This window comes from Perognathus longimembris, chromosome 11, assembly GCF_023159225.1.
Source record: "Perognathus longimembris pacificus isolate PPM17 chromosome 11, ASM2315922v1, whole genome shotgun sequence".
Lineage (NCBI taxonomy): Eukaryota > Metazoa > Chordata > Mammalia > Rodentia > Heteromyidae > Perognathus > Perognathus longimembris.
In genome coordinates, this window is record NC_063171.1 from 47,450,299 (window position 1) to 47,470,817 (window position 20,519).

Sequence of the window (20,519 nt, forward strand, 5' to 3'; positions counted from 1 at the left end):
TATGTGATTATGACACCAACTTCAAAAATGAAATTCTTTCTTGGAAGGGAGGGCAGCGAGGACTGGCAATGTAGCTCTAGGACCTGTGGTAGAAGCACTTGTCTAACATGTGACAAGCTTCAGATTTAATCCTTGGACCCACACAGAAAAAGAAGAAAAGAAAGAATAAGTAGAAGGACTTTGAGGAACTCCATGGCGCTATCAGGTGTAACAGCAACTCCATGTGGACTGCAAAGCAACGCCCAGTGGAATTGCTGTTACTTCTGATGGTCACCACCTTGCTACGATGCAAGGCCTAGAAGAAAAGAAAAGCATGACTCCTTGATCCTCATTCGATTAGGTAGGAAAAATGGTAACCTCCCATTCTGTTTTATAAAGCTATTAAGAATAAATACTAATGGACCCAATAATGCAGCAGGAAAAGTCATCAGGACAAACGGTGTACAGGAAAATGACCTATGAATTGACAGACGATGTGGTTGAATTTGTCTGTCACTTCTATAGGCCAATATTCTGTATGTCTCTGCTACTTCACAAGCAGAAATCAACCATGCAAGCAACACAGCGAGAGATAATGGACGGGAGTCTGTAATGCGACCAGATAAATGCAATGACTAAATAAAAGGCAATTGATACCTAATGAAAACTTGTGTTTTTCTGACAGAGCTGACATTTATTAAACTAACTATAAATCACCGAATTACAAACAACTCCACCTAAGTATATTTTTATCTGAAGTAATGTTCAATTAAATCAGTTTGCTATGGCCTGGGGTTGTAGCGGGGTGGTATATGGTATATGCTTAACACTTGGGAGGCTCTGAGTTTAAACACCAATACCATAAGAAAACCAAAACACAGAATGCTCTACCTATTAATAGTATATGTTCATATAGTCCACCTCTGTCAATTCAGGGAAATTCTTTTTTTTTTTTTTTTTTTGCCAGTCCTGGGGCTTGGACTCAGGGCCTGAGCACTGTCCCTGACTTCTTTTTGCTCAAGTCTTGCACTCTGCCACTTGAGCCACAGTGCCACTTCTGGACATTTTCTTATATATGTGGTGCTTGGGAACCGAACCCAGGGCTTCATGTATATGACGCAAGCACTCTTGCCACTAGGCCATATTCCCAGCCAATTCAGGGAAATTCTCTATAAGTCTTATCCTCTAAATATTGAAAGAAATTATAAACAATGGCAGTAGCTTATGCTTCCCTGAAAGAGAACTCCAATGTGAAATTTTAAGTAATAGATTTATTTCAATATAATCATTTGAATTCTTGATGGAGGTATTGACATATTACAAGTATATAAAACCAACCAAACTCTAAATTATTTTGCCAGTCCTGGGACATGAACTCAGGGCCTGGACACTGTCACTGAGCTTCTTTTGCTCAAGGCTGGCACTATACCACGTGCACCATAATGCCACTTTCAGCTTTTTGTTTATGTGGTACTGAGGAATCAAATCCAGGGCTTTGTGCATGCTAGGCAAGCACTCTACCACTAAGCCACATTCCTAGCCCCCAAACTCTCAATTATTACAACTGCAAAACAAAAGTATTTAGCCCAGAATCTTAAGTTAGCTCTAAAGTGTGACACACACACACACACACACACACAGGCACACATACACACGCACACACACACACACACACACACACACACACACACACACACACAGACTATTCCTAGAAAGCAAGAGATGGTTACAGTTTAGACACACCGTTCTCCCATTCCTACATTATTCCATGAGACTCAAGTGAAGGCCACATCCTCTGTGGATCAAGCTAGTGGGCTACATTCTCTGGCTTTTATTGCTTCCAATTTTCTGTCAATCCTGTTGTTTCTCAGTGTTATTGTCACCCACAAAGTAATGGGACAACCTAGCTTTCTAGTAGAGGATACTAAGTATTACCAACTGAAAGAAAAAAATTAATAAAACTAAAAGAAATATTAGAGCATGTGGAAGGCTCTGAGTGTAATCCACAGAAACAAAACTTAAGTAAATAAATACCACCATGTGCCTAAAAATGACAAAACAAAAACAAAAAACTTCATCCAAGATCCAACATCCAAAAACCACTGTTAATAGCTCATGCCTATGTCTAATCTTAGCTACTCAGGAGGCCAAGATCCAATGGTCAAAGACTGAAGCTATAAAATGTGAGCAAAAAGCTAAAATTGTTGATGAGGCTTAAGTGGTAGAGTACCTGTCTTAAAGGAAAAATCTGGGCTAGAGGGGAAGGGCCTGAGTTCAAGTCCAACTACAGGGAGGGAGAGTAGGGGGCAGCGACTTCAATCACTATCTTTCAAAAACGTCTAAATTAAGATGAGTGTTGTAGCACATGCCTGTGATATCAACACTTGAAAGAATTCACCAAGAGGATCAAGAGTTTGAGGCCAGCCTGGGCTACATAGTGAGTTAGGGACAGCCTGGGCTGGTGAGACAAATAGAAACAACAAAAAAATAATAACTGGGGTACAATCTCCAATGCTACCGTACACTTAGTTGCTACAATGTCTTAAAGTACCTAAACAATTACTTGATGCTATTTCTAATGAAAAGGGTAAAAAACTCAGACTAAGAGAATGATCCCAAGTACCAAGAGAAAATTTTATTTCAGGCTCCCATACTAAAGAAATACTGCTCATGGGCTGGGGATATGGCCTAGTGGCAAGAGTGCCTGCCTCATATACATGAGGCCCTGGGTTCGATTCCCCAGCACCACATATACAGAAAATGTCCAGAAGTGGCGCTGTGGCTCAAGTGGCAGAGTGCTAGCCTTGAGCAAAAAGAAGCCAGCGACAGTGCTCAAGCCCTGAGTCCAAGCCCCAGGACTGGCAAAAAAAAAAAAAAAAAAAAAAAGAAATACTGCTCATGGTGGGTCTTTGATACTTTGAGGTAAATAGTAATTTTTTTTCATAGAAAAACAATTGATACAGAAAAAAACCTCTCATTTTTAATCAATATTCTAACCATACAAAAGAATCTTTTGAAAACTCTAAAAATTGCTATTTTACAGTAGTTAATTTAACTGTGATAAGCCGGGTATGGCAGTACAAGCTTGTAATGCTACCACTTAGAAGGATGAAGCAAGGGGGTCAAGAATGGCAGGACAGCCTGGGCTACACTAAGTGAGGCCTCATCTAAATGAATTCAGTAATTAACATATAATTAATGATACGTAAAGAATTTTATAGTCAATAGCTTAAAGTACTTTTCACTTTTTGAAGAAAACCATGACTCACTTCAGGTAATGAAATATTATAGGAAAAGTTCTACCTGTTGATCAAGTATTCATCTTTTGTCTTGTGATGAAATACAGGAATTGGAACACCCCACACTCTTTGTCTTGATATACACCAATATGGCCGCCTGTCCAGCATGTCCACCATGGCATTGAGGGCTGCTCCAGGGATGAACTTCACTGATTTTAACAACTCCTGCAGATTTGTCGGTCAAGTGAGAGAAAGCACAGCACTTTTTGTACAACTGGCATTGCCTTTCCTAATGTAGTTTTTCATTTGGATACCCCCAAAACTTACCAAAACAAAACAAACCCAGCACTGAGAGTGGTAGAGCCTAGCAAGTGCAAGGTTCTGAGTTCAACTCCCAGTACAAAGAAAGGGAGGCAGAGAAGGAAGGAGGGAGGGAGGAAAGGAGGGAAGAAGGGAAAAGGGAAAAAGAAAGAAAAACGAGAGCATATGAGGCAAATAAAAGAGCCACAATTTACTATTAGGAATACATAGCCAAATTTAAGTACATGCCTATAATTCCAGTACTCAGAAGGGTGAGTTCAATGCCAGTTTGGAGTTACATAACAACAATGATCTAACAGTAGATTTTACATGTATTTCCAATTTATATCAACCCTAGATCAAAACTGGCTATAAAAAGCTTAATTTAAGTATATTTCATTTAAGCTACAATTAAGATTAATGTAAGCTTACCTCAGTAATTTTTAAATGCTAAAATAATAAACTACTGTTCTATGCTGACAAACAAGACTTATAATATAACCTATTTTACATATCATGGATCACAAGTCAGAAAACATCTTCCCAAATTTAACAGTTACCTGCTATTTATTTGCCATCTACTGTGAACTCTTCCCCAAAAGGTGTAAGCTACTAGCATTTCTTTTCATTTGTCAACTACCGAAAGATTCATTTCGCAATACAAATAACTGGTAATAATCTCCATCAAAGCCAAACATATTAACATTACAAAAATTCTATTGATTAAAAGCACCTTCCTATTTTTGAAGAAAGTTTTAAGTATTTTTCTAATTTACTTTAACTGAAACACTTCATTCTCAAAACCTTTAGCACCACCTACTAAAAGAATGGCATTCTATGGTTCTATTAATACTTGATTTTTAAAAATCCATGAAATGCGTGACTAGATTATTTCTTTTTTTTTTTTTTTTTTTTTTTTTTTGCCAGTCCTGGACCTTGGACTCAGGGCCTGGCTTCTTTTTGCTCAAGGCTAGCGTAGCACTCTGCCACTTGAGCCACAACGCCACTTCTGGCCATTTTCTATATATGTGGTGCTGGGGAATGGAACCCAGGGCTTCATGTATACGAGACAAGCGCTCTTGCCACTAGGCCATATTCCCAGCCCTATTTCATTATTCTTAAGGAATAAATATTGCTGTGTAAAATTGCTGATAATTGCACTGAAGTGCGGCTTTAGAGAATCTTTATCAACTGTACATAGTGGTACACCCCTGTAATCCTAACACTCAGGAAGTTGAGGGATGAGTAGTACAAGTTGAAGGCTGGCCTGGGTTATATGGTGAGACTCTACCCTCCCATACTCTCAAAAAAAAGAAAAAAATAATATTATTAACCATAAGGCATGATGGCATATGCCTGTAATCCCAGCACTCTAGAGACTAAGGAAAGAGGACTGAAGTCTAAAGCCATGGTGGGCTACAAAGTAAGATCCTGTCTCAAAAAAGTCATTATAATTCAGGTATACATGCTGAAATGCTGCCTGGAATAAGTAAGAAACATAATACAGAAGAAACAATGCCCAGTATTTACTTCAAAACAATCCAGCAGCTGGTATAAAAAGGCAGGGTATGGGGGGCAGGGGGGCGGGGAAATGACAGGGAGACTTGGACTAAAGTTGATTATTGTTCAGGGTAAGTCATGGGAACATGGCAATAAATTACCCTGTCAGTGTCATTGCTTGTTGTTTTGGACATAGGATCTAAGAAACATGCTACCCTGGAACTCATGACTCTCCGGCCTCAGCCATCCAAGTGCAGTTATGTACCCTAATCCTGACACTTCTACAAGAAGTGTAGATAAGTGTAGATAATCTATGAACTGAAGATAATCTATGAAAAAAAAATCTCTGGGGAAAAAACAACCTAAAAGGACAAAAACGAAATAAAACAAACCACTTGGTTTAAACAAGTTACATCAGCCTTAGATGTGCTATAACATCTAAGTCAGTGGAGAACTGGGTGTTAGTACTTACAAGTAAGAAAGACTGGCTTTAAAGGAATGACACACCAAAAAACCATGCAACATAGACATCTAGAAAATACAAACTGTTACGCAAAACTTTGGCAAGGATCCCAAATTGCCAGGCTAACAAACAACTCAGCTAATTACAGAAGAATCTTAAGAGGCAAGCTGTGGAAAGTATGCTATACTCAACATAATAAGGCCATACTTGAGCTCCTTCATTCAACAGAACCAAATTATTTGTGGATGGTAGGTACACATATAAAACTACACCCACACAGATACATATATGTATTAAATGAAAGAGCTCACATATGCATTAACTATTTAAAACATCAGTTATAAGGCATTGTTAGCTTAAAGCAGCAACTCTGTAAACAGATGGCAGTTTCAATCCTAAGGAAACCAAAAGCTCACATCATTTTATCAAATACCTATTACATGTCACTGTTGGGGGTTCCTCACTGAGGTAAACACTACAATCGCCTTGATGTAGATGAGACTATAGCACTGAGACTCTGGAAGGTTGAACTTGCTAAACTCTGTTCTGTGCTGATTTCTTGCTCTTTCACTATATTGGTAGAAAAATGACTGGACAAGGCACAGCCTCTTTAAGCTGCGTATGTATACTCAAAGAATTAAAGGTTTAGGGCCTTTCAGATCAGTTATAGGAATGTAAAATCATAACAAAAATCTCCTCTAGATGCAAACCCCACTGTGACCTCCCATGCAATGTTGATGCTGCAAGAATGATAAACCCAACCACTCATAATAGAATGTCTTGTTACCTTCGCTGTAGTTTTAACATCTGCAATGTTGATAAACCACTGTTTGCTGGCACGAATGACCACTGGTTTCTTAGTCCTCCAGTCATATGGATAGCTGTGTGTCAGTTTTTCCTCTTTCACCAAATTCTTTGCACTCTGAAGCATCTTTATAACTTAAAAAAATATGTAATAGATGAAATTGAAAATTTGAATAATACTTTAAGCTACTAGAAGCCACTAAGTCTGAGCCAATAGACACCCATAACTGTAGCCCCTTTTCAAGTATCAAAAACATAATCTATACATCTACTGGTGAAGAAAAGCTGAAGATGTAAAACCTTAATCAGACTCTAAATTATACCACAGCCAGCTCTCATGACACATAATCTACAATTCTAAATGTGAAATTTAAAGTCATAATCTTTCATACCATGAGTCTTAAACTGATCCTCGGGTACCAGAAGAAATCCAGATGCAGTGGACTGAAGCATGTTCCCCCAAAAGATTACCACCACGACAGCTGTGAATATAACCTTGCTTAATGGGTCTTTGGAATTACATTAAAAAAGCTCACGGGATGAGAGTAGGCCCTAAGTCCAATGACCGCTGTCCTCCGAAGATGAGAAGGCAGAAACACACAGAGAGCAGAGGGCTCACAACAGAATTTGTAGCTACAAAGCAGGAGAGCCAGGCATCTGCGGGAGCCCCAGAACCCTGGCGAGCAAATGGGAGATTCCTCCAGACTTCCAGTGGAACATGGTTCTGCCAGTACCTTCATTACCTATATCTACTCTCCAGAATGTGAAAGAATGTATTGCTGTTGGTTTTAGCCCTCAAATTTCTGGCAACTTGTTACAGTAGCCCTGAAACAGTAATCTACCTGGTCAAAATAGCCTCAATACTGCTGTGGGCAAGGAAAGGGCTCCTAACATTGAATGCATGAAGAAAGGCAGAAAGACAATGCCAGCCTGGAGGATATAAAACATGTGATAGGGTCAGGGTCATTTGGGGGGCGGTGGGAGGGGAAATGGGAGCACCAGGAAGGGATCATCTGATTCAGCCAATACTGAACCTACACCAGACTTTTTTTCTTATACAAAAGTCATGTCTTGAATATTACCTTTGTTACCCCAAAATTATATTACTACCTGTTGACTGTTCTGATTTCTTTGAATAAAGCCACCCTAAAGCAAAAGATAAAAAAAAATTCCTAACCTCCATTTTAAAGTATGTAACCAGGACATGGTAATATACATTATAAACCTAGTACTCTGGAGTGCTAAGACTGAAGGACTGCAAGTTTGAGGCCAGCCTTGGCTATACTGCAAGTTCCAGGCCAGCCTGGGCTACATGGCAGAACCTTGTCTCAAAAAATAAATGAATTATAATCCTAGCTACCTGAGAGGCAGAAATTAGGAGGATCATGGTTTGAGATCAGCACGGGCAAAAAAATAAAGTAAGTCCCATTCTCAACAAATAAGCAGGGCATGGTGCTACATGCCTACAACCCAAGCTACATGGGTAAGCTATCATAGGTAGGGAAGTGTTCTGAGGCTTGCCCAGGCAAAATGCACAGGGTCCTATGTGAAAAATAACTATTACAAGAAGGGCTGGGGACACAGCTCAAAAGGTAAGAGTGCCTGCCTCACAAGTGTAACGCCCTGAGTTAAAACTCTAGTGTCACCAAAAATAAATAGTAAGTAAAATAAACCTTGTGGCTAACCAAACTTGTTTAGCTTTTACTTCTGTTGGAAGTATGAGGGAAATAGCAAGAAAGATTACTGCTGGCTGCTTCTTAGGAAATACTTTTAGATACTCACCTATATCAGTTCCCTCTTCAAGGACAGCCTTCTTTCGAAGTTCAGGATGGGCATCGTCTGTGAAAATCCCATCTTCATCCACTAAACAATCCTACAAAGTGTCATTTTCAACAATTACACTGTCAGGACATTTTATCATATGACAATCGCTGATAAAACAATACATTTAAGACATCTCAGCCTAGTTTTTATATACATGAAAAAGCTGGATACTTTTTATTTAGTCAATAGAAATGGGTAAATTTTAAATCACAAAAACCAAAATGTGTTCCTGAAGCATATATTTAAGGTTTAATAACAAGGACTAATAAAATATACTAAAATATCTTTAGCTGCCCTCTTACACAACTACAACAATATGCTGATTTTACTCAGTCTATCTATCTATCTATCTATCTATCTATCTATCTTCTATCTATCTATCTGTTGGTACTGGGATTTGAACTCAGGGCCTGACATTCTGATACTTGGCTTTCTTGCTCATGGATGGCAATCTACTATTTGATCCACTTGTTCAGCCCAACTTTTTTGCTGGTTAACTGGATGATGACCAAAATGGCTCTGAAACTCAATCCTTCACAGTCTCCTGAGTAGATAGGATTACGGGCATGAGTCACTAGTGCCCAGCCAATTCTTCACTTTTTGAGATTTACCTTTTTTAACTAAATAAAAAAACTTGCCAGGTAACCAAAGTGGGCAAAAATAAATTTGCAGATAGCTGTTAAGAACAAACAAGACAAAACTATCCTTTTCATCTAGTAAAATCCACTCGCTATTTTTCAGGGACTGATAGTTAATTTTTTCTGTGACTTAGGCCTAAGAGGAAGTAACAGCATGCCTCAGACACTGTGGGTTTGGCTCCAGACAAAGCGAAGGGAATGAATATCATAGTGAAGCAACACTGTCTGCATATTATAGCATTATGTCTGAAACAATGTACATACCTTAATGAAAAAAAAATATTAAGTGATTAAGTGGTAGAGTGCTTGCCTAGCATGCATGAAGCCCTGGGTTCAATTTCTCAGTACCACATAAACATAAAAAGCCAGAAGTAGCACTGTGGCTCAAATGGCAGAGTGCTAGCCTTGAGTAAAAGAAGCTCAGGGACAGAGCCCAGGCCCTGAGTTCAAGCCCCAAGACTGGCAAAAAAAAAAAAAAAAAAAATCAACAAAAAATACTTTAAGCCAGGAGCTGGTACCTCACACCTGTAATCCTAGCTACTCAAAAGGCTGAAATCTGAGGGTCGTGCTTCAAAGTCAGTCTGGGCAGTAAAGTCTGTGAGACTTTTATCTCCAAGTAACCACTAGAAAATTGAAAGTGGTGCTGGGACTCAACGTGCTAGAACGCTAGCCTTGAGCAAAAGAGCTTATTAAGGACAGCACCCAGACCCTGAGTACAAGCCCCACAGTGACCAAAACAACAATAATACTTTAGTACTAAAAAATGCTAACAATTATTTGAGCTGTTATACTTGTCAACACAGGTTTGCCACAACCTTCAACATGTAAATAATACTCATCTTCAAAGCACAATAAAACAAGGCCTGTATGAATTTTTTTTTTTTTTTTTTTTTTTTTTTGGCCAGTCCTGGGGCTTGGACTCAGGGCCTGAGCACTGTCCCTGGCTTCTTTTTGCTCAAGGTTAGCACTCTGCCACTTGAGCCACAGCGCCACTTCTGGCCATTTTCTGTATATGTGGTGCTGGGGAATCGAACCCAGGGCCTCATGTATATGAGGCAGGCACTCTTGCCACTAGGCCATATCCCCAGCCCTGTATGAATTTTTTTTAATATGCCTTGTGTAATTCTAATTTTGTGCTGATTTTTTTTTTTGGCTAATTCTGGGGAATGTTTCCCAATTAGTATGAATTAATGAACCTTTAAGGTATTACACAAACCTAAGCATTTCACAATTACTATGGCAAAATTATGATTAGCAAGAAATACATTTGTATGTTAGGATTTATCACTTTCATTCTGCAAGATAGAAATATCTGAAAGAAAAAAATAGAGGACTAGTACCATGGGCAAATTGTGCTGCGATGCTACACTGTAATCTTCCATCCCATGAGCTGGGGCAGTGTGAACCAATCCAGTGCCTTTTGCCATGGTCACATGATTTGCAGGCAACAGTGGAGAGACTTTATCAGGAATTAAAGGATGACTACAAGTACCATTTTCTAAATCTACACCTGTGGGAAAAGAAAGACATATTAAGAATTATTTCACAAAATTTTATCTACTTTAACTTAGCAACAGACATCAAGTCACCATCTCTTTTTTTTTTTTTCAGGGGTAGGAACTAAAGCCAGGAATTTGTATATATTAAGCAAGAGCTTTACCACTGAGCTTACGAACCCAGCAGAACATGAGACTAAAAACACAGAATCTAAGTCGACTGAGGTGGCTCGTGCCTGCAAGAACAACTACTTACGAGGCCAAGATGAAGAAGACGGCAACTTAAGGCCAGCCTAGGCAAAAAGTTAGTAAGACTTCATCTCAACAAAATAGGTAGGTACGGGAGGTACACATACTTGTTCACCCAGTTACATAGGAGACGTAATTAGAAGGATTGTGGTCCAGGATGGCAAGGCAAAAAAAAAAAAAAAAAAAAAGCATCACCTGACCTAAAATGTAACTAACGTAATGCCGGGTGCTGGTGGCTCACCCCTGTAATCCTAGCTACTCAGGAGGCTGAACCCTGAGATTGTGATTCAAAGATAGCCTGGGCAGTAAAGTCTGTGAGACTCTTATCTCCAATTAACCACTAGAAAACCAGAAGTGGAACTGTGGCTCAAAGTGGTAAAATGCTTGTCTTGAGTAAAAAGAGTTCAGGGACAAAGCCCAGGCCCTAAGTTCAAGCCCCATGACTGATAAAAAAAATAATAAAAACTAAATTAAAAAGTGTTGGGATCATAGCTCAAGTGGTACAGTGCCTGCCTAGCCACAGTCCTGAAGTTCAAATCCTAGTACAACCAAAAATTTAAAAAGAAATTCTTTTCAGGTGTGTATACATTATATTTTAACCTGCTTTTTCCCTCCCCATTCTCCCATTCCAATATTGATAACAGCTTTCATTGAGAATCCTTAGGTAATCTTCTGTAGAAAAAAAAGGTCTTAGAGCATGGCTCAAGGGAGAAAGCGCTTGTATAGCATGTGAGAAGTCCTTGGTTCAATTCCCAATACAACAACATCAAAACATTCCTTTAACCTGGACATTTCATTTAATAACCTGTTGCTCACTAAATGTTGGTTGAAATTTGAACACTAGGCAAAAAGGCTTGAGAAGAAAACTAACATCCCTTTCTAACTCTTGGCTACAAAGCCTTTCTTTTTTAAGAAAACCACAAGCTCTCCTTGTGGTACAACTTGGTCGCTTTGCATTTTATTCCTAGGAGGACATTAGCAAACCTACATACTTCAGAATGCATTTTTTCCAAATAATCTATAAAATCTTAAGGAAGAAAATTGTCAACCATTATTTTTAGATAAATCCACTCTGCAGTTTTCACATGGATTTCTTTCTATAATTTTCATTAAGACCATTCCTATGACCCTATGCTATGCTCTTTAGGGGGTTTTAAAATAAGAAAATGAGTTAATGTATTAACTTTCCTTTGTACAGATACTTAATATATCTAACCCTAATAATCTCTCTGAGACTTCCGCTACCCCACCCCCAAAGATCTCTAACAAATCAGAAGCAATTCTTATTTTTCTAGAAAGAAATTATATATCAAACCAATTATCGGGGCTGGGGATATAGCCTAGTGGCAAGAGTGCCTGCCTTGGTATACCCGAGGCCCTAGGTTCGATTCCCCAGCACCACATATACAGAAAAAAACGGCCAGAAGCGGCGCTGTGGCTCAAGTGGCAGAGTGCTAGCCTTGAGCGGGAAGAAGCCAGGGACAGTGCTTAGGCCCTGAGTCCAAGGCCCAGGACTGGCCAAAAAAACAAAACAAAACAAAAAAAAACAAAAAAAAAAACCAATTATCCCACTTTCACTATTCCTACTACTATATAAGCTTCTTTTGTTAGGAATGAGAAGAATATATAGGGCTATAGGCAAATCAAACTCTGCAATGTGATGGCTTAAGACAAAATAATTCTCTATTCAGTAATAATTTCAAATAATTATGTGATCTAGACAAAAGATCTCTGTACCTTTCAAGGTTGCCAAAAATCCTTGGCATTTTTTTAAACTTCTGTGAGCATCTAACTTTTCGGTGAAGCCTTTAATAACCTCTGTACTAAAAAAAGTGGGGGTCAGGGGGATAGGAATATATGAAGGCTGGGAGCAGGAAGTACAAGCCTATAATCCCAGATACTCAGGAAGCTGAGGCCGAGGATCACAAAGGCCAAAACCCTCTCTCAAAGTAAAAATAAAAAAGAATGTAGCTCAGTGGTATAACACTTGTCTAGAATGTCCAAGGCCCTAGATTCAATCCTCAGCATCAAAAAAGAAGTACTTAGTCCTCTAACCTACTGCACAACAGAGATCAAATGTTCTTAAACAGCCAAACACAGAGCACACACCTGTAACTCCAGTGCTCAGGAGGCTCCAGAGGATTACAAATTCAAAGCTGGCCTGAGCTACACAGAGAGTGCTAGGACAACTATGGTTACTTAGTAAATCACAAATAAAACCAATCTTAAACATTCTGTAAATCCTTTCTTTTGATCTCACTATTTTGCTAAACATTTTTTCCAATTTATCAATTACAGGATTTATTTCTACATTTATGGTAAAACAACAATATTGTCACAAAATACAAAGCTGCAGTTTTTAATTGCATGCTTCCTAGGGTGTTTCCTGTCTCTCACTCCACAGAAGTATGTCTGGGGGGCTGGGAATATGGCCTAGTGGAAAGAGTACTTGCCTCGCATACATGAAACCCTGGGTTCGATTCCCCAGCACCACATACATAGAAAACAGCCAGAAGTGGCGCTGTGGCTCAAGTGGCAGAGTGCTAGCCTTGAGCAAAAGGAAGCTAGGTACAGTGCTCAGGCCCTGAGGCCAAGGCCCAGGACTGGCAAAAAAAAAAAAAAAAAAAAGAAAAAAGAAGAAGTATGTCTGGGCTCACATGTCCCAGAGGTGTCTAGCTCTTTGAATCTGCTGGAGGTCTAACCAGTGGATAATACATCTTAACATGTGCTTCTTTAACTGGAATTAACTTTGCAGAATGACTCTTAAATATGCTCTGCTCTGAGAGATTCTAAAATTGTTGGGGGTGCGGGACCATATACCATGTCCCATTGTTTTACTCATGGACACCAAGAGTTTCAGAGAAAGCATTAACATGGTCCTTGTAAACACTTTCCTTAATAGTTAATGTCCATGAAAAGCCACATGGCCTGAATGTGTGGTGGCTCTTTCCTTATGAGTGACGCAAATGCTTAATGCCTTAAAGACTCATTATGCTACTTCTTGCTATACTGCTGATTTGGGAAAGAGTGAAAATCAAAATACCTTTGGTAAGGAGTATCACTGCATCGTTCTAGTGCTTTAGACTACAGATCCCCAAGCAGCATCTGTCTCCATTTTACTGTTCATAAAGTAAGGAGGAGGGCTGGGAATATGGCCTAGTGGCAAGAGTGTTTGCCTCGTATACATGAAACCCTGGGTTCGATTCCTCAGCACCATATATGTAGAAAATGGCCAGAAGTGGCGCTGTGGCTCAAGTGGCAGAGCGCTAGCCTTGAGCAAAAAGAAGGCAGGGACAGTGCTCAGGCCATGAGTTCAAGGCCCAGGACTGGCAAAGAAAAAAAAAAGTAAAGAGGAATCTCCTTTTGAAAGCCTTTGACAGAGTAAGACCTACCTGACATTGTTTGTTTATAGTTCTAACCTTAGTATAAACACACATCTGAAATGAATTTAGAGGAAGGCTTTTCTATTTACTTGGTAGTCTTTCCACTTTCTGTATGATGCCCAAGCACTTTTTGCTTTAGTAATTTTTTTTGCTTCTGTTGGCTTGGATCCTGATTCTATTTACTGTGATTTCTACCTAACTGGGATGACAGGAACATGCTGCCAAGCCCAGCTCTTACTGGTCAAGATAGGGTCTCAGGAATCTTTTACCTCGGTGGTAGCTTCAAACCATGACCCCTACCTCCTGAACAACTAGGATTATCAGTATGAGCTATCTTGTCTGGCTTTCTTTCCTTTCCTTTATCCAGATCATCCTTTTTCAGCAAGAAAGATGTATCACTAAAGATCACATACAATTTTAAACTTTCCTAGACTTCCAAAGTAGTATTTCAAAATCAGGCACTACTTTAAAACCTCAAATTATATTTTACAAAGAATTCTTCTGGTAGAATGCATACTGTATCTTTGGAATGACTTACATAATTTCTCCAATTCTTACTAAAATGATAGACAAAAAAAATAAGCTTTATTGCCTTTCTTGCAGACTGTATTAAGTCAGAAAGAAACAATTCTAATAGCTGGCACCAATGGCTCATGTCTATAACCCTAGCTACTCGGGCAGCTGAGATATGAAAATCACACTTAAAAGCCAGCCCAGGTAGGAAAGTCCATTAGACTCTTATCTTCAGTTAACCACGAAAAAAGCCAGAAGCAGAACTGTGGCACAAGTGGCAGCATGCCAGCCTTGAGCAACAAAGCTCAAGGAGAATGGCCAAATCCTGAGTTCAAGCCACAGGACCAGCATTAAAAAACAAAACAAAACAAAACAACCAATTCTAACTACTTTGCATGCATTTGTATAAAGTAACTGCTGGGCTTTTGCCAGCAATAATCCCATGCCTGGTGCCCCTGTCAATATTTTCTTAAAATTTTAACACATTTAACATATATTCTCCCCAAAAGAATAATGTAAAATAGTGCCTAATGTGGAAAGCTAGAAAGCTACAGGTCACATCTATTCAATTTACCAAGAGAATGATCAACAAAGAACTCAAATCAACCTAATATTTTAATGACTGTGACAGACTAGCTATAAATCTTTACCTTCAAATGATGAAATAACTTCAAATGTTGTATCCAAAGTAGAAGAAACAGCTGCTACTTTATCTGCAGCCACTATGTAGAGGTCTCCGGAGGTGGAACACTTCACAAGAGCATACCTAAGATAAAATTTGAGGAGAAAATTACCAACAATGAAAAAAAGACAGCCCACAGTTAACACTTTAGTTTTTAGTATTGTTTTTGGAAAACAAACTTAAAAGATTAAACACTACTTGCAAGCCAGGCACCAATGGCTCAATGCACGTAATCCTAACTAGTTGGAAAGCGGAGACAAGGACAGAGGTTTGAGGCCCCTCAAAGTATGAAACCCCTTCTCAACCCATGGCCGGATGCCATGGTAGGCGCCTGGACTTCCTAGCGAAGGAGGAGACTGAGATGGGGAGTACAGTAACTCCATGACACTGTGGATAGAAAAGATCCAGGGGCTGGGAATATGGCCTAGTGGTAGAGTGCTCGCCTCATATACATGAAGCTCTGCATTCAATTCCTCAGCACCACATATACAGATAAAAGCCAGAAGTGGCACTGTGGCTCAAGTGGTAGTGTGCTAGCCTTGAGCAAAAAGAAGCCAGGGACAGTGCTCAGGCCCTGAGTCTATGCCCCAGGACTGGCAACAAAAACAAAAAAACAAATAAAGAAAAGATCCTGAGTCTCCACTTTAACAGAAAGAAGTTGGTCGTGGTGACATTGCATGTACCCTCAGCTCTGTGGTGCTAAGCATGGGCTCAGGCAGGAAAGAAGACCCTGTCTGCAATATAACTAGGGCATAAAAGGGCTGGAGGTGTGATTCAGCAGTAGAATGGCTGACTGCTCAGCAAGCCTAAGTTCCTGAGTTTGAAGTCCAGTACTGGTGAAATAAAAGGCACTACTTTCAAAGCACTCCACACTTCATGTTTCATCTTCCAAAGAGAGGTAGGTCTTAAAAGGAATTAACAGAACCTAAACAAACATAGTACCTTTTAAGTCATTGGACTTTTTTTTTTTGCTCAAGGCTAGCACTCTACCACTCTCCACAGCGCTTTTTCTATATATGTGGTGCTGAGGAATCGAACTCAGGGCTTCATGTCCACGAGGCGAGCACTTTACCACTAGGCCATATTCCCAGCCCCAATTCATTCGATTTTTAAAGGGATAATAAGTAGAAAATAAATTCAACACAATGCTAATGGTGGCATGACCACTGAAAAATGTAATAATATACCTACTTTGCTTCTGGCATATAGCAAACAGCCTCATTGGCTGGAATTGTCCAAGGCTGGGTGGTCCAGATTAAAACACTAATAGGAGATGAACCATCTGTGAAAATAAGTTGAAACTGTTAGCAAATATTGCAATTCCATAGCTTGAATAAACCCAAGTAAATAAATCTTACCAGTGAGAGGTGCCAATTTAGGAGAAGGTTCCAAGAGAGGGAATTTTACATACACTGAACGACTGACATGCTCAGGATTATATTCAAGCTCTGCTTCAGCCAAAGCAGTCCTAAGGGTTAAAAACATCATACATAAATATTTGGAAATTTCACCAGTTTCTTTACTTCAATTACCAACAAACACACATGTACCTTGATGAAGGAGACCAAAACACAGGCTTGTAAGATCGATAAACCAAGCCCTAAAAGACAAGAGACACTAGGATGAAGCTGAAAAGCTTGTGACATGTACTTTAATATGGTGAAGAAAAGAAGAATCCTTATCATACCTTACCTTATCATACATCTGGTAAAAAACTCTCAACTGTTTTGCCTCATACTCTTTATCAAAGGTGTGGTAGCAATTATTCCAATCTGCCATTATTCCCCAGCGGGTAAATGCTGCTTTCTGCTTCTCAATGGCTGCCTTAGCAAATGACCTAGCTAAAAAGAAAGGGAAAGAAAAAGAAAGGAGAAGGAAAAGGAAAAGCTTTTGAAAGCCAGTAACATTGAAAAAAAATTTTTTTTCTTGGGAGTTTATTTCTATTTTTCAATTTTTTTTCAACTTTTTTTGGCTGGTCCTGGGGCTCTGGGCCCAAGCGCTGTCCCTGACCTTTTACTCAAGGCTAGCACTCTGCCACTTGAACCACAGTGCCACTGCAGGCTTTTTCTGAATAGTTTATTTGAGATAAGTCTCAGGGACTTTCCTGCCTGGGCTGGATGTGTGTCTCAAATGGTAGAGCATCAGCTATGAAGGAATAAAGCCTGGGGAGAGTATAAGGCCTTGAGTTCAAGTCCTAGTACCAGCATGCACACACATACACTCTAAGAAAAGTCTTTATAATCATATCTACATACATAACAGCAAACAGACAAAACAACTTCCTTTCTAGCCAAATCTAATGAAGGAAAGGATCCTGGATAAAATAGCTATTCAATTTTTAAAATGAGTTCTTGTAATTTGGTTGATTATTTTTTTCTGAGGTGAGAATCTCTCCATGATGCCCAGGCTGGCCTCAAACCCACAATTCTGTGTTAACCTCCAGGAATGCTAGGATTACAAGTATATACCATCATTCCTGGATTTAAAATACATATATTTTATTTTATGTTTATAATACATTAAAAAAAAAATGTCATTGAGGCCTAGCACCAGTGGCTCATACCTATAATCCTAGTTACTCAGGAGGTGGAGATCTGGGGATTGCTGTTCCAAGCCAGGCCAGGAAGAAAGTGAGACTCTCACCTCCAATTAACCACTCAAAAACTAGAAGTGATGCTATGGCTCAAATGGCAGAGTGCTATTCTTGAGCACAAAGAGGCTCAGGGACAGCGCCCAGACCCTAAGTTCAAGACAACAACAACAACAACAAAAATTAGTTGAGGCTGGACATTGCTGGCTCACACCTATAATCCTAGTTACTTAGGAGGTTGAGATCTGAGGACCAAGGTTCAAAGCCAGCCCAGGCAGGAAAGTCCCTTAGACTCTCATCTCCAATTATCCACCAAGAAAAGCCAGAAGTAGAGCAGTGGCTCAAATAATAGAGTGCTAGCTTTGAGCAAAAACGCTCAGGGACAGCACCCAGGCAAACATTTCAAACTCCAGTGTTGGCAAAAAAACCCAAACAATAATAATAGTTTGGTTTTTTTAAATACATGTATTTTAGAAGTAACCTTTGGTTTAGTACTTGAGATAGTATATAGTATAATAAAATTTATATTTTATATATGTATATGCTGTATACTGCAGCATATAGTAAAATAAAAGTTAAATGAAAGCAAATAGTAATAAAATAAAATAGAGACACTATACAATTGAAAAGTTGCAAGGGGGGCTGGAAATATGGCCTAGTGGTAAAGTGCTTGCCTCCTCTACATGAAGCCCTGGGTTCCATTCCTCAGCACCACATATATAGAAAAAAGTAGGAAGTGGCGCTGTGGGTCAAGAGGTAGAAGGCTAGCCTTGAGCAAAAAGAAGCCAGGGACAGTGTTCAGGCCCTGAGTCCACGCCCCAGAACTGGCAAAAAAACAAAACAAATAAATGAAAAGTTGCAAAGGATATGCTCACAAAGTCTCAACTTCGGGCTGGGGATATAGCCTAGTGGCAAGAGTGCCTGCCTTGGTATACCCGAGGCCCTAGGTTGGATTCCCCAGCACCACATATACAGAAAACGGCCAGAAGCGGCGCTGTGGCTCAAGTGGCAGAGTGCTAGCCTTGAGCGGGAAGAAGCCAGGGACAGTGCTCAGGCCCTGAGTCCAAGGCCCAGGATTGGCCAAAAAAAAAACAAAAAAAAAAAAAACAAAGTCTCAACTTCAATCTCTAACCAGAAATTCTTAAGAGAATCAATTAAAAGATTTTTTTTTCTCTCTAACACAGGGTAGTTCCCAACAGATCTCATTACAAGCAAACCAAACCAAAACAAAGTGCTTCTGGTAAAATCCTTACTTTTCCAATGAACCTAAGTATTTACAAAATTAAAGGGACAAATAGAGATTAATTACCTTTTTCTCTAATTTCCATAGCTGAAAGATTTTGAGCTTTTCCACCAAGTTCTGATAGTACTTTTAGTTCAATGGGCAAACCATGGCAATCCCAACCAGGCACAAAATGGATTTTGGAGCCTCTCATCATGTGGAATCGATTGGCTATGTCTTTCAAAATCTGCAAAGATCAAATGACAAACAACATCAACATATAAATGGCTCATAATTTATAATCTTTCCTTAATGCAAAAACATTAAAAAACTAAGGCCTAGCCAAGTACTGATGGCTCACATCTGTAATCCTAGCTACTCAGGAGGCTGAGATTATGAGGATTGCGCTTTAAAACCAGCCCAGACAGGAAAGTCTGTGAGACTCTTACCTCCAATTGACTACCAAAAACTGGAAGTGGTGCTTGGTTCAAAGTGGTAGAATGCTAACCTTCAATAATAGAGCTCAGGGGCAGTGCCCAGGCCCTGAGTTCAAACCACATGACTGACAAAAAAATAAAAATAAAGCCTAATTTTAAAAGGACATATAAGATAAACTATTAAATCTAATATAAATGCTGTGTAAACATAGGGGTAAGAAATATTTGAGTTTTTAATATGGGACGTATCACACTGGTAATGAGCTAAGTGATAACTAGAACATCATCCTTGCACTTAAGGACTCAAAAAGTCTGATGAAGGACATAAATAAAACCACATGCCAGTTAACACTGCCATTCACCGGATGCTATTAATACATTACGTAAAAGCTCATCAACTCAACAAGCTGGATGCTGGTGGGTCACACCTATAATCCTAGCTACTCTAGGAGTCTGAGATCAGAGGATCATAGTTGGATGCCAGCTCAGGCTGGAAAGTCCATGAGATTTTCATTGCCAATTAGTCACCAAAAGGCTCAGAGTAGAGCTATGACTCAAGTGGTACAGTGCTAGTCTTGGGCACACAAGCTCAGGGACAGCACAAAGGCCCTGAGTTCAAGTTCTAGTACTGGCACAAAACAACAGCAACAACAAAAAACTGTCATTCATATCAAGAGTCAGAAAAAAGTGACACTAAATGAAAATAATAATAGACAACTCTTTGAGGTGCTAGAGGTATTAGACTAATCGGATATAGATTTTAAAGCAGGCATAATAAAAATATTCCATGAGCAACTATGAAATATATGAAAAAGTAGCAATCATGGGCAAAGAACAAAAGTCTCAGCAAAGAACTGGAAGACAGAAAGACACCCCCCCAAAACCTTTTTCGTTTATATACCAATGTAAATTTACATAACTATCATATGCTCCTTTGTATAGGGTATTTCAACAATATTTTCTTTCATTTCCTAACCTAAATTATAATTACCTTATTTAAAGCATGTCCAACATGAGGGTCACCATTTGCATAAGGAGGTCCATCATGTAGACAAAATTCTTTCTTTACTTTTCTTTCTCTTTGCCAGGAGTAAAGTTCTGAAAACCCACATTTCTATTAAAATAAGCAACAAAACAATGTCTGAACATCATAAAAATATGTACAACAGAATCATACCAATACATGCTTATTTCTTATCT

General features: G+C 39.2%; 1 protein-coding gene across 1 annotated transcript in view; it reads right to left on the bottom strand.

Moving 5' to 3' along the window:
* Positions 1-20,519, bottom strand: part of Iars2 (isoleucyl-tRNA synthetase 2, mitochondrial) — a 42,908-nt gene that overhangs the window by 20,967 nt on the left and 1,422 nt on the right. The window contains exons 2-12 of the mRNA XM_048356552.1: positions 20,311-20,433; positions 18,970-19,129; positions 16,763-16,911; positions 16,621-16,670; positions 16,429-16,538; positions 16,262-16,352; positions 15,039-15,154; positions 10,088-10,257; positions 8,068-8,158; positions 6,269-6,420; positions 3,283-3,443 (exon numbers count right to left, since the gene is read on the bottom strand). Coding sequence (XP_048212509.1) covers positions 3,283-3,443; positions 6,269-6,420; positions 8,068-8,158; positions 10,088-10,257; positions 15,039-15,154; positions 16,262-16,352; positions 16,429-16,538; positions 16,621-16,670; positions 16,763-16,911; positions 18,970-19,129; positions 20,311-20,433 — 1,373 coding nt within the window. The remainder of the gene's footprint in view (positions 1-3,282; positions 3,444-6,268; positions 6,421-8,067; positions 8,159-10,087; positions 10,258-15,038; positions 15,155-16,261; positions 16,353-16,428; positions 16,539-16,620; positions 16,671-16,762; positions 16,912-18,969; positions 19,130-20,310; positions 20,434-20,519) is intronic.